The following is a 14,851-nucleotide window of genomic DNA, read 5'->3' as shown; positions in this document are numbered from 1 at the left end:
AGTTGATGTGCTAGCTATACAACTAATTATTATGTTTGATAAATGCCAATGGGCAATGGAAAAGATAACGCTTGAACATGCATTCATATGCATGTGCACGTAATGGAACTTCAGCACCATTCTCTGTGGAGACCAGGGATGTCAACTCTCGCGAAACAAATAAGCAACCTCAGCTTAGAAAACAAGCCCAAAACAAGCCCAATATTAATATACCCTGTAACAGCCTCAATATGAACAGGCTCAATAAATGAGTCTGTTCATATTTATTTATTTGGAAAGCAAAAACAGATTTTATTTATAATAGCTTTGGTAGTTACGCTTGTATTTTAGGGTGATGCTGACAACTTGGAAAACATTATCCAGTAATGATTACAATTTACATTACAGAATATGTGATTGTTGGATTACTCACAAAGCGTGACATCTAGTCTGTATAGCCAAAAAATAAAAAGGCTGTAACAATGCTGATTTAAATTTAAAAAGGAAAACTAAGAAGAATCATGTGCTCCATTAACTTCTTTTATCATCTATAAAAAAGAATAAATCAGAGTAATTAATATTATTTGGTGCAAACTAAATGTAAAAATCCCCACCGATAATGACTAGGAAAATATTCTAAAATGAAAAATATGTTTACATTAAACTAGAAACAACCAACCTATAAACATATTGTTTAATTACAAAGGGTAGCCTACATATTTCTGAGAGCAATGTCAAAATTCAGAAGAATGGTGCACAATAAAACTATGACTCGTAACTAGGCACTAACCGCAATAAAACCTTAGCGGTTAGGCTACAACATGATTCACATGATACTGATTTTTCTTAAGTGAGAGGGGTGGGATAGGTCCACGTGGGGATTTGTGGGAGGGCAAATTACACTACAGCACTGATATCATTTGTGAGGCTGTGAGCAGACAGTGTCAGTCACTGCATTGGGGAACATAGAAACCATAAATGTAAAAAAATGACAAACAAACAACAACTACAAAGAACCATATTTTTATATAACAAGCCCAAAAAACCACAACCCGCAATGAAGCCCAAAGTCACGTATTGTAAGTGGACTTGGCAACTCTGGTGGGGACCAGTTCAGTAATATGGGCGTGATGACACTCTAGGCGCACAATATTTTAAAAAAAAGACATTGATTATCTGGTCTCTCAGTCAAGGTTTAGTTACAATTCTGGAATAATGCAAGATGGAAAGCAATGGATTGACATTGACTATGAATTAAATATTGAATTTAAAATGTTGATTAGCTGCATACAGGGCAATATGGATGCACATCTCTCAGTAAATAATATCAGAATCAGAAATACTTTATTGATCCCCGAGGGGAAACTCTTTAAACTCTTTAACCATCAAGTATTCAGCCAAGCCATAGTATAAATAGTGTTTTATATTTGAAATCGATAAAAGGGAATCTGGGGTAGCCACACAGCTGTATAGGTTTTATTTGACTATTTTGAAACACAAAGCTGCAGCCATAGCCTATAGGCTTATGTTTACATTGTAGCGAAAGCTAATTGTATAATATTATGAGGCCTGGACTAATTACCGGACAGCAGAGGCAAAGCTCTGTTATATTTTATTATTTTCTACATTTGATATTTTCTACAATTTCTTATTTACGTTAATATTCACTTATCTTAAGATTCTATAGAAAATATTTCATTTAATAAATATTGTTTGTTTATACCTCATTCTGTTCTGTAGCGGTCTACTTATTCTTAGACTGACAGATGGAGCAAACTGTCATAAAGGAGGGAAGGTTGTACTGGGAGCACTGGGGTGTCAGCTGTGACTGTGTGGAAATGGCTCACAGGTCAGGTAGGAGGGTTGTCAAATTATATCAATCAGATGTTGTGGTCTATGCGCACACACATGTGCACCCATGGAAACCCTGTAATCACAGAGCCCCACATAACAAATCCCAATTTAACCCCTGCCTGTTATGGTACACAGAGGCTGGACCCAAAAGCACGACTGATACAGAGAGAGTTGAAGTGGTTAGTTTATTGTAAAACACAAGGAGTAGCCAGGTGTGTGGAAGTAATCGCCGTGAGCAGGTGGACTGGGCGAAGACAGCGGGCTGGTAAGAGACTGGTGAGAGCAGGCAGGCGGAGCGAGGACAGCGGGTTGAGGTGGAGCAGCGGAGGATCTGTGGTGAGATCTTTCTGGAGAGCCAGTGAGTGACTTGGAGGCAGGTTGGAGGAATGAACCTGAACACAGGGAGTCAGAGAGTTAGATAGGGGTTCAGAAAACATGCAGGAATATCTTTCAATGAGGCAAGTTAGAGGCTGAGACGTAGTACCACTAGTACCAGCAGCAGATGATTAGCAGGCGTGTCAGTCTCTGATTGGAGTTCATGGGAGGCCGCGCCCCGCCACCACACACACACACACATACAGACAAACACAGGAGGGGAACCAACAGGGGACAAACAGACAGAGACACTAGGTATGAAGCAGGCAGCAGAATTCTCTAAGAAATGATGAAATTGATTAGAATTTATTGGGGTTCACTGTGGTCGCATTATGGCTATCACTGATGCAGCCTGTGAGAGAACAGAAAACACTTGTCCTTCGTATCATTACTTTTCAACTCACTCCTGCTCCCTCTTGCACACCAGGTTCCAAATATCGAAGGAGCGCTGTGGCTCTTTCCATAACTGTCCTGTCATGTCTGAATAAAGCCATGAGGAGCATCTACGTCACAGACTTCTATGTGACAACAAATGTCTGCAGCCATGTTAGCGGCTAGGTGTACTTGCACATCAGTGCTTAGAGCTAATGCTAACATCAGCATGCTATCATGCTCATAACAAAAATGCTAACATGCAGATGTTTTGCAGGTATATTGTTTACCATGTTCACTTCCTAGTTTAGCATGTAAGCATGCTAGTGTGGCACATATTTCTATGTGTATTACCTATTATTATTAATGTGTATATGCACTTTATCATGTCATGTTTGCCCCCCATTCAATTTCAAACAATTATATTCTGAGTATAAAAGGCACAAGATCAGCTAGCGGTTATAGAAGCTGTGGGCTGCCACTGAAGAGCAGCTGACTCACAATATTGTTTTTCATTTATTCTTTCAGGTGGGTAAATATCAAATAAGCATTCATACAGTTTGTTATCAATAATGTAGGCTTTCTGTTTAGTGTACCGTTATGCATTGTAGATGTGTTGTTTGTTGTTTGTTAGCAGTATTTGCGCTAGCATAGTCTCCTAAATGGAGACGACTTGGCATTAGCTTGCAGTTCACAAGCGGGTGCTGTCAAATTACCTGTCAAAACAAGTCGAAGGCAGTCAGATGTAATGTTTGCCTGACTCCACTGATACGTGTGTGTGTGTGTGTGTGTGTGTGTGTAGGATTTAGTTTTGTATTTTAGGGTGATGCTGACAACTTGGATTTAGTGTTAGAGTGTTCTGTAGTTTATATTATTCATGTTTTATTTCGTTTTATACTAACGGTTTTATTCATTTTATCCCAACGGTTTCATTTGTTTACTCTTAAAGTTTAATAGAATGTAGACGTTAGAGCCAGAGCCCAACAACTGATTAGCAGCTGTTTGCAGCGCTGTAGTTGACAGTTGCCAAGGCAACCAGGCAGCTCACAGGTTGTGATACATCACCTGTAAAGAAAGGGGATGAATGAGAGAGAGTACTCTATATCGTGAATGCAGTGTTGTGTGTGACTGAAGGTATAAAGGAATGAGATAACTGTTTCAATCTGGTGATGATAAGATAGAACTGTAGATAATAGAATGATATGGAATGAGCACTGTAAATACCCTCACATAGAATTGATCATTTTAATAGCCTATTTTTTATAACAGAATATGTTATGTTTATTGTGATTCTATTAGCCTATTGATTTTAAATGGAAATATGTAGTGAATGCATGGTTATTACCTGAAATATTGAAGTTTTTATATAATACTGCGAATTTGAGATTATATTGTATATTATGTATATTGTATAGTGTTTTACATTGTCATTTGTATTGTTCCAACTAAGTTCAGTTGGCAGGTAAGCCTGAATCAGTAAAGCCACTGAAGACCAGCCGACTCACAATATTGTTTTTCATTTATTCTTTCAGAATATGTCATTTTTAAAATGTGTCACAACTTGAGTCAGCTTGCACTCTATGGATGTAACACTAACATGAGGCTGTAGAGGGAAGACAACAAAGAAATCCAAGTTGAAGGCAAATATCTTTCTGGTACATTAATAAAGAACAAGGAATCTTCAGGAACATGTCACACTGGGGTTATTAAGAATCTCAGCATGATTCTAAGAAACATATTCAGACTAAAAAGAAACAAAAGTGGACTACAGTGGTGCAGACTCTTAAGTCTCTGAGGAGTATGGAGAGGCAGCAGTTATAGATAGTCTATTAATAATTAGACGTACAGTTCTTAAAAGTGGTTGAAGGCTGTGAACACGTATTTTCTAAGTGAATTTTATTTAATTAACAGTCAGTGTGTTACATCCCCGCAAGATGTTTTAGCTGCATTGGTGTGTAAATTAACAGAACGTGGCGGTGCAAGAAACAAACATGACACAAACGCACGAAACCTCTCCATCAACACACTCTAATGCTGTGACAAAAATCAGACAAGCAGCCCTATACAGTGAACACACACACACACACACACACACACACATGCAAGCACACACTCTGCTTTAGTTCCTAAACCCTTTGCCAGAGTAACAGCGAGACGAGACTTAGGTTCTGAGGGATACAGAGACATGTCACGACTGTCAGTCTCGGATGCAAATAGACAGTAACAGTGCCAGAGACATCTACCTGCCACTGCTGAGACCATTTGAAGTTGGAGCGTTATTGCCAAAGATGAGATCAAAGGCAAGCTGCTAGGATGGCTCTATCTCTGTCTGTCTCTCTCTCTCTCTCTCTCTCTCTCTCTCTCTCTCTCTCTCTCTCTCTCTCTCTCTCTCACACAAACACAGACTACAGATGCACGTACATCGACTGAATTAAAAAAGGAAAGCAAGAGAGCGAGAGACGTAGAGATGGAGCAATAGAGAGAGAAAAGCTGATGCCTCTAGTAATTCTATTGACATTGTCTTTCTTCATCTGCTTGGCTGTTTGCATATTTATTTAGTCTGACTTGAATAAATATCTTCTTTAGCCTGCCACAAAAAGTGAAAGGAAGTGGGTGATGGGATCTTTAATCCCTCTTTGCCCCCATCTTCTCTGTCTATCATTTCTCTCTTTCACTGGTGGCCTCTAACTCTTTTAATTTGGAGCCTCTTGTACAGAAGACCCCATTTAAGTCAGTACCAACCAATAACTTAGTGGTGTGTTTTATTTGTGCGTGTGTACACTTACATACTTCTATGTGTGTACAGTCCGCTTATGCCCCACCCCATGCTACGTTCACACACACTCTTTATGATCAAAGCGCCCCTAAGTTTTGTGCACACAAACAGAAATTCTAAAAAACTCCCCACCTCAACGACCTAGTTGACCGCTTTAATTATATATGTTCGTCAACTTTAGATAGAGTTGCTCCCCTCAAAAATAGAATTAAAGCAAATTGTAAATTGCAATCTTGCATAAATGAAAGCACTCGTAGCTGTGAAGGAGAGTGCAGGAGGGCTGAGGGGAGGTGGAAGAATACTGGTCTTCAGGTCCACTACGTGGCTGTGAAGGAGCTTCTACTTCATTATAACATAATGGTGAAAGACGCAAGAACATGTTACTTCTCAAATCTCATATTTTATTTATCCTTTATTTGACCAGAAAGGTCCCGTTGAGATACAATATCTCTTCTGCCAGGGGAGTCCTGGTCAAGATGGGCAGCAACAAAAATAAACTAAAAAGTTTTCATATAAAAGTACAAACGGGAGCACATAGCATAACAAAAAAACATACCAAAACACAAGAAACAAATATAAACCAAACAGGGATCAGGGGATAAAAAGAATCATAGCAAATAATGGCACTTGTTAAAAGAAAAAAAAGATTTGCGTAATCTCAGGTTTTTAGTAAAGACCATCAATCTAGTAAATCCAGATCCTCTAAATGTTCCTGTTGAATGTGATGCTGACTGTGATTATTTTTTTTTTTTTTTACTTATTTTACAGAGAAAGTCTATCAGGGTCAATATAATGCCTTGCAAGATTTTCATTGATGACTGTTGATTCCCCAGAACAAAACACCCTGAGCCACTTCATCCCTTACCGAAATGTTTAATATAGTATCTTACATGAAGGTGTCCTCTTGTCCATTGGATATAATGCCAACAAAGCTTTTAATTGATGTAATTCAAACAACTGGCTCCTGGTTGCTCTCTATTCAAGGGCATCACTTTGTGTTGAAAAGTGGTGGGGACAGAAGGGCTTCAACATATGTGATTTTAGGCAATGTAATGGGGGGATCGGTATGAGGTCAGAGTAGATAATAACTGCGGGTCGGGCAAAAAATTGCATAACCGCGCATCAATAGAGTCGACAATATGAAAATGCTCAGCGGCGATCGCACAAGTAACCATTACATCCACTGCAACACCATGTCAGTCAAACAATGCCAATATCACATCTACTGTAGAAAGCACTTAGATGTTAAGTTAAACTGCCTTACAAGAATTCACAAGAGTTCATGGGTCAAGTTCAACCAAGCATGACTCATTGTAAGCATAAGGTTTAAATATCGATGTTTGAGAACATGAATTAAACTAAAGCACGGATCAGATTATTTCTATTAATTCATACATTTCACACAATTAAACTAAAAGAAACCCTGTTAGCGCTCCTAAGTATTTCACTCACGCTTCCCAACAACCACTCTGCTGATTATTATTCTTAAGGTGTATTTCACCGATTAATGTTAAGGCTCCTCCACTGTCTCCTGTTTCCACAAACTGAGACATCTTACCATCATTTACTGCTTTACCAGGTACACACTGGTTTTCATTCACTCATTAATTGTTTGGCTGTATGCAGAAGTTCATTCATGCATTTATTAATCATTCATCGCTGGATTCATTGCATTTGTTAACATTTATCCACAGTTATACATGGCTGCATTTGTTCATTCATTTGTTTGTAGTAATTCTTAGTTGTGTGTGTAGTAAGTAGTTTATTGTGTGTCTTTCATTTATAAAGAACCTGGTTATGAGTTTGTGTGTATGAAATATACGTTCACTGTACACGAGTCAAGAACTCTGTAGCAACCTTCAGATCGAGACTAAATTAATTAATTGGCTATCAATTTTCCCTTTTTGAAGGGTGGTGCCCCGAGGTGAATTTAATGTTAAAAATTAAAATTAAGGTCATTCACTATAATCATTTTAATGCCTTTTAAGCCATATGTCGCTACACTGGCTACAGACAGTACAGACCAGAGTAAACAGGTTTAAACACATCACCCCAGTTTTAGCCTCTTTACACTGACTTCCTGTATGTTTTAGAATTTATTTTAAGGTTTTTTTAATTACTTACAAGACACTAAATTGTCTGACTCCTCAGTATATCTCAGATCTTTCATCCATGACCCTGCTCGCACTTCGAATTCATCTTGCAGGGGCCTGTTTTTTGTTCCAGACTCTCGGCTGAAGAATACAAGGGACAGAGCTTTCGAAAGAGCCCCAAGGCTCTGGAACACCCTGCCCGAGGAAATACGGCAGGAGAACGGGTTGGGCAGGCCGAGTCAATGGCTTCTTTTAAATCTAAGCTAAAACATACTTTTTTCGTTTTCCTTTCCCTGATTTAATCTGATTGTAGTTTTTATTCTGTTTATGGGTTTTGTCATTTTTAAAATGTTTAAACTTTGTTTGCTATATCTTATCTGTCTGCTGCAGGTTGCCCTCTGTCTGTAGCTCACACTCCTTGTTCTGTGGGAATCTCCAGCTTCTTAGACTGGACAGTTGGCTGATGGACAGCAGTAGACAGGTGGAGACAGAAAAAGCCACCCAATTCACTTCATACTTCTTAACAACAGCAACTTCTGATGAGTGTTTCTTTTCCAGGTTTGCTTTTCTGACAACATATCATGCAATCTGGCTGCCAACTTTCAGGTGTCCAGATCTTCGTGCTAGCATATGTCACATAAATGTGATTTGTGGCTGTGTGTACAGGCAAGGTGACAAACACATAGATTCCAAACACAGTCTAGGTCTTAGCCTTCCAATTGAGACCTGACTATGACACACTCAGGCCTTATTACCTACTACCTGGCTCATACTGTATAAGTAGCCCTGAATGTCTGATTCCAGCATTACACTATTAAAATCGTTTTCTTCCATATCCACAGGAACCTTGTCTTCTGCCGGTAGTTGTTCTAGCCGGTTGATTTTGGACAGGATGTTTTGATTTTGGAGCAGTGAGGAGCCGCCCCTCTCGCTATCCAGCTGTCCTTGGAGGTGGGCATACAAAAAACGCGGAAGTACAGTCTGTAGTTCAATCTGTAGTCCTAGAGCCAGAGTCCAAAGAGCAAATGAAAGGGGAGCTCTGGGTGCAGGCAGCATGGAGGGAAGTTAACCATTGTTCATTTGCATATACTCCCCACATTGTAATGATACAAAGCTGGTTGAAAATTGGCAAAGTTTCTCTTTAAGTTAAAATTATTTTGTCAAAGTAAAATTGAGCTGCACTTTTTTAAATATATATTTCAGCACTCCTCCACCACTGCGACTGTGTCTTGTGACGCATTTGTTTAGAAGACACATCTGTATTGTTGAGGCACTGACTGCGCCACCCCTCGGCAGTCGGCAGTAAAAACCTCTCCCCTCCCACACTGCACCTCTGGGGTACTCTTGTTCGATCTGATTGGACTAATGAGAGACTGGGTCAGTATTTCAGGTGCCTGAAACACACACACACACACACACAGACAGACAGACAGACAGACAGACAGACAGACAGACAGACAGACACTGGCCTGGAGGGAGACCCTGAGGAGGTCAAGTGTTGTGGGAAGTCCTGTGCTCAATGGATGTAAGGAGGTCAGAAAGTAGCCCGACACATTGGAAAGACCAATAAAGAACATAAAGAAGAAATATAAGATGCTCAGTGATAGAAAATGGACAAGCGATAATGTGGAATGAGAAGAGTGGTTGGAGATGCATGTGTGGTTCTGTGTTTATGCTGCACATCTCTCTCTCCCTGTCTCTCTCTCACCTCCCTTCCTCCCAACTCCAGACTGTCCCCGGTGTGGACGTCTACCATAATGAAAAAGGATGTCTTGTGTGTGTGCGCGCACGTGCGTATGTGTGTTTGCTTGACTGCACGCACACACGCATGTGTGTGATGTTTGTGGTAATGAATAAGGATGTGCTGTGTGTGGAGCAGGTCGTTAATCACTGGCAGTGCTGGCAGCTAACAGATAAGCAGATTGATCCAAGGCCACCGAGGGAACGCCGCTTGGCACTGGCCCATTCATCACACACATGCACGCACATACACACACACATATACATGCATATACTGTACATATACATACACAAAGGCTGTGAGAAGGCTGGCCAAAGTGTTTGAGCTCAGGATCATCTCTGACCATTCATGTTAACATCTGTGAGAGTACACAGTGAGCAAAGAAGAAAGAACAGAGAGAGAAAGAGCGACAGTCTGTCGAGCTGCACAGTCCTGACAACATCTGCAACTGCTCCATGACTGCTCACCTGTAAAACCCAACCTGGCATTTGTTACTCTCTCAAAACACGTACACACAAATACATACAAACACACACTTACATACACACATGGAGAGAGCTAAGGGTCTACGCTTTGGCCATCCAGAAATCCCACCGGGGACACAGAGACTTGGGAGCTGGGGGAAGAACAGATGGATGGACGGATGGATGGATGGATGGTGGATGAAAAGACAGGATGACAGGATGACAAAACAGAGTTAAGGACACGCTCCAGTACTATGTGACAGCTCGGCAGGCCCACCAGAGAGTGAGGGAGCCGAGAGGAAGATAGCAAGGAAAACAGGGAAAAGAAAGCCGGAGAGGAAGCAAGAGGTCAAACATCTGTGGTTTCTCTTTTCTGTGGCTTCCATCACATGGTCAGTGACGGGAAGAGAGACAGTGAGAATCAGTGATGTAGAGAAGAGTCAACCAGGCAGAACTCACATTACATATCATTTTATTTACAAGATAAAGTTACTATTACACTATTTTAAGCTGACTGAAACCTATAAATTAGTTGTTTTAACGCTGCAATACATGTTTTGGCCACTTGGGAGCAGCAGCACAAGCTATAAACACAACATTGACATCTTATCACCTTATAAAGTCATTATGGCGAAGAGGTTAGTAAAAAGTTCCCTGTTTTACATATCAAGTAGATATGGAGCAACGTCATTTGGAGTTTCTGGTCACCAACTAAATATAAGACCAATATTCACTCTATTTTAGCTCTGTTTTGGTCCCTAGCAACTCCTTACAAAAATACCTGACTCGTTAGCTGCTAAATGCTCCGCTATGTTCACTTGCTAGTTGCTTACATTTTCTGTTTGCCGTGGGTGATGGGATAGTCTCATAAAGTCTGTTTGTCAGAGCTTTGTTGCTAAAAATAGGTGTGGCTGGAAAAATATATGAATTTTGATTGTAACATATGATTGGTATCCACTAGTAGGCACTACATTCCTCACTAGTTGTGCTAACTAGCTGTAATCAGCAGATACTGTTTTGCTTGCTGGCTTCTGCAACTGCTGCATAAACATGCACTGAAACAACTAATGTCAAAAGGGCTATAAGAACAGTTGACTGCTGTCATAATATTGTTTGAATAGACCAGCAATGTAATAACTGCAATGTTACAAGGTTGATTAAATTATGTAGTGAAACATTATCTACTAAGGGCAGCTATCAGAGGGACTATAGAAATTGTGTGATTGTTTGTATGGACACTTCCAAAGTTATTTTCCCATATGGTCTGGTATATCACTATATGTGACTTTTAGCTAGCTAACAAATCAGAATCAGAAATATTTTATTGATCCCCAAGGGGAAACTCTTTGGTAGGCCTATACACATTTCTGAGCCTCAGCCTTCCTTTTGAGGTGGGCCCAACAAAAAAAAAACAGGCTAACAGCAGAAAGAGGTGGCGATGATTCTAATTTCTATTCCACTGCTCTCTAGTCACGTTGTTTATTGAATTAAAACTGCACTTTACAAACATAATGCTCTGTGTCGTGATACAGTCAGTTGCACCAATTACTTTTTTGGAAAGTGTATACTGCAATACAATCGATCCTTGTACATGTGGACTTGATCAGCCCCTGATGTCAATCTAATACCATTAATAACTACTTCAGGCAGCAGGAAATTGAAGACTCGGATATCCCCACAGCTTCCATGTCACAGCCTGTCCAACTGTTGCAGGACCTTCAGACCGACGGTTTGTGTTTTATTATGGGAATATTTCGGGAAGATTGCCCCACTCTGTGGTTGAGGCCATCTCCATGATCAAACACTGGACACTGCGAGTGTTTTAACTTCACATTTAAGTGTATAAACAGTACGAAATTCTACTTATTTCTGTGTGAAATGTGTGTGTACTAGTGCGGTTTGCGTCCTCTATTTATTGAGTGGCTGTATTTTTTATTGTATTGGAGTGCTCAACATATCACAGGACAGGCACACAAGGAAAAGAGCTTACAAATGGATTTAAGTGAAGGTGGACATGCCTTACATATTTATCATGTAGTGTGTATTCCATTTATGTCTCCACTTAACTCCAGGGCTGGAATTGGTGCAGTAGCGTTGCACACATAGAAACAAATTAAGCAATGTGCAGTACTATATTTTGTGATAAGATGCCGCCTGCAAGGTATGCACTTGAGGTGATGAATATGTAAATCAAAGCACATCATGTGCCCAAATCCTTGCAATATGTCATGTGCTCTTACTACTGACCTAAATCCAGGTCCAAGTTGGTTTCTATAACAAGTCAAAATCTCTTTTTGATTCTTTTTGACTTATGCTTGATGCATTTTCCATCACTCTGCACCTCTATCAGCTGTCACCAATAGCCTGACAAAAGTTACCAATATTAAATAAATAGCCATAAACAAGAAGTAACAGTGTGAGCTGTCTTACCTTTATACAGGCCTTTCTTCCTGCAGTTTCAGTGCAAAACCATCCACCGCCTTCATATAATCCAGGGCTCTGACAAAATAGCTGGAGCTAATAGCTAATTCTGCACTCTGAGCTGACTGGGAGGTTTCCTTCTTGGCATAATGAACATCTTCCATTACTTTTGGGATCTGTTTAGTTTAAGACACAAAACAACTTCACATGTTAATCTTCAGATAATCTGTCAGTCATTCTGGTTTGTTTTCTATCTCCTTGTGTGTGCCTTTGTCTCACTGATGTAGTACTCTTTGTTTGAGGTGGAATGTGTCTGAATTGGATTTTTAGGGTTGTGTCCAACACAGCCAGCAAGAAGAGCTTTTTATAATAAGAAAGTGGTGTGATAAAAATTAAAGATAATGGAGAAAATATTGCCTTTTTGGTTGCAATAGTTTGGCAACAAACCACTTTATGCTGCAGTTTAGAGTCATTTTATGGTCTGTCTAACACTTAGTCCCTGTACACTTAAATTGTTTTCGGAAAAGGCAGAGATGGAACTACATGGTGAAATAGTTGCTTCTGCTTATTGATCTTATGAGTTGACTTAAAAACTGTGTAGATCTGGACTTTTTCTAAAATTTGGGGTCAACTATTCATTTAATAGCCTTTGCACATTGCTAAATTGACCAACAAAGTTAGATTATGGAAGTAAAATACTTTTCATTGACTCGTTTGGGAAATGCTAAACTTAAAGACCCACTTTAGTTAAATACTCTGACACAATAAAACATGTTTTCTGTGTTGCGTCCAGACTCCCTTAGGGTCTGCTTTAGAGGCAGAGGCAGTGGTGGTGAGGTGGTTTAAGAACAATTATATGCTAATGTACCCTAGCGGTATAGTCTGTTTAGCTTCTTAGCATATAGTGTTACATTCTTTCCCAGAGGATGTCTATGTTTGCTATGGGTCAGTGGAAAGATATTAGTGGATAAGAAGGATGAGATGGTTTAATTTCTACATCATGTATCAGTGCTGCTCCTTTCACCTAGGAGAGTTTATAATTTAGTATACTATGATGCTTTTCAGCGTATACCTCTCACTCAACAAAGTGGCACTGCCTTCTGTTTATTCAATTGGATCCATTGTCAATTTGGTTGAACGACGTTAGCTAACAGCTTATTTTACACTGTATTTTGTATGTGTGGGAAACTAAAGTACTTACTAACATGTCATGCCAAGTAAGGCTAGCTAGGAGGATGACCTGTTCTAAAGACACTATTGCTAGGCCATGTTAATCCTATTTCCCAGTTCTTAAATACCCATTTCTAAGGTTTGCTTTTATTAGTACCACCCTCTGGCATAACTATCCCAAGGCAAAACCCAAAAACTTGCCAAAAAGCAAGAGCAGCACTAAACCACACTACTGTATAGTCTTTTGAAAACTTACAGAGGGTACAGAACAAATTCAGATCACTAGCCAGGTTTCCCTCCAAATGTAACGCACATTTTAAACACTTTTCTGCAAAAGTGAAAATCTGCAAAAGAAAATGCGAATTAATTCCCCTTTTCATCCACTACTGTTATGTGAATATTAGCAGTTATGTGCATTGAGATAAACAGCTAGTGGTGCTAATTCTCCAGTCGGGTGCCATTGAACCATTGCAGAAGAAAAGGGCGCACCAAGATGACGTAATTAAAAGAGCACCAGTCAAACCTCAAACGAACAAATTATATGGAAAAAAATTATGGAAATATGGAATTTCTGTTTGTTTCTCGTATTACAGTTTTTCTCAGTCGCTTTGGTACATTTGTCAAATCAAACCATTGCCTGATGATGTTGGAACGATGGAAACTGACATTGTCCCAAACGATCACATACTTTGGCAGGTCATCTCCAATCTGACCCCTCTCTTGTTCAGGGATGAGATCCCTGTAGAGAGTGTCTAAAAAGGTGACAAGACGCTCTGTATTGTATGGCCCAATAATGGGAATATGCGTTAGCACACCATTCTCAGAGATTGCACAACCCATGGTTATGTTTCCGCCCCGTTGGCCTGGCACATCAACTGTAGCTCTGTGGCCGATGATATTTCGACCACGCCTTCTACGTTTTGTTAGGTTGAAGCCAGCTTCATCCATGTAGAGGAAGCTGTGCGGTGGTTCACTTGCTTCCAGTTCCATTATACGCTATATCCAGAAGACACAAAATGAGTTTTATGAATTACATGCATTTTCATTTTGGCCAAGATACAGTTACATCAAATGTATACAGCACATATTTGCTATGGCTGTAGAAAAGTAGATGCAATGTGTCAAGTTCACACTTACTGTACTGTATATCACTATACAATGTTGTACTGTTTACTCTGAGGTACAGTTGCTGCATGCTCATACATGTTTTACCTGTACATATTGGTAACGCAGCTCCTTCACTCTTTCACCATTTCTTTCAAACGGAACAGTGTAGAGCTGCTTCATATTCATTTGGTGTCTTTTCAGCACCCTATCAATGGTTGAGATGCTGACTGTTTGGATGTTTTGAAAGATGTTGTTGTCCTGTATAATGGCACTTTTTATCTCCCTTAGTCTTATTGCATTGTTTTCTATTACCATGGTGCAAATGGCCTCCTCCTGTTCACGTGTGAAAAGGGGCCCTCTGCCACCCCTGTGAATTTGTCTTGCAGTCCTATGTGGGAAAAAAAATTAGTAAGGAAAGTACAGTGTACAATGCCTATTGTTAGATTACATACCTATTCTGTCGATTTAAAAGTCTGAATAATCGAGGACACAGTTGTTC

General features: G+C 39.8%; 1 protein-coding gene across 1 annotated transcript; it reads right to left on the bottom strand.

The window, feature by feature from the left end:
* Positions 1-2,018: 2,018 nt before the first annotated feature.
* Positions 2,019-14,629, bottom strand: LOC122870620. The gene is made up of 3 exons (XM_044184945.1): positions 14,458-14,629; positions 13,861-14,241; positions 2,019-2,225 (listed from the first exon to the last, which is right to left on the bottom strand). The coding sequence occupies exons 1-3, from the start codon at positions 14,536-14,538 to the stop codon at positions 2,019-2,021; spliced, it is 669 nt and encodes a 222-aa protein (XP_044040880.1). The 5' UTR covers positions 14,539-14,629.
* Between the last annotated feature and the right edge of the window lie 222 nt (positions 14,630-14,851).

The sequence above is a fragment of the Siniperca chuatsi genome, linkage group LG3 (assembly GCF_020085105.1).
Source record: "Siniperca chuatsi isolate FFG_IHB_CAS linkage group LG3, ASM2008510v1, whole genome shotgun sequence".
Classification (NCBI taxonomy): Eukaryota; Metazoa; Chordata; class Actinopteri; order Centrarchiformes; family Sinipercidae; genus Siniperca; species Siniperca chuatsi.
The sequence above is the reverse complement of the archived record's forward strand: the minus strand, read 5'-3'. Positions and strand labels throughout refer to the sequence as shown.

Coding starts and splice junctions, on each gene's coding strand:
- LOC122870620 (XM_044184945.1), bottom strand. CDS start 14,538: ATGAATATGAAGCAGCTCTACACTGTTCCGTTTGAAAGAAATGGTGAA. Junction 14,242..14,457: donor TGCGTTACCAATATGTACAG/GTAAAACATGTA, acceptor TTCTGGATATAG/CGTATAATGGAACTGGAAGC. Junction 2,226..13,860: donor AATGGTTTGATTTGACAAAT/GTACCAAAGCGA, acceptor CCCTGTGTTCAG/GTTCATTCCTCCAACCTGCC.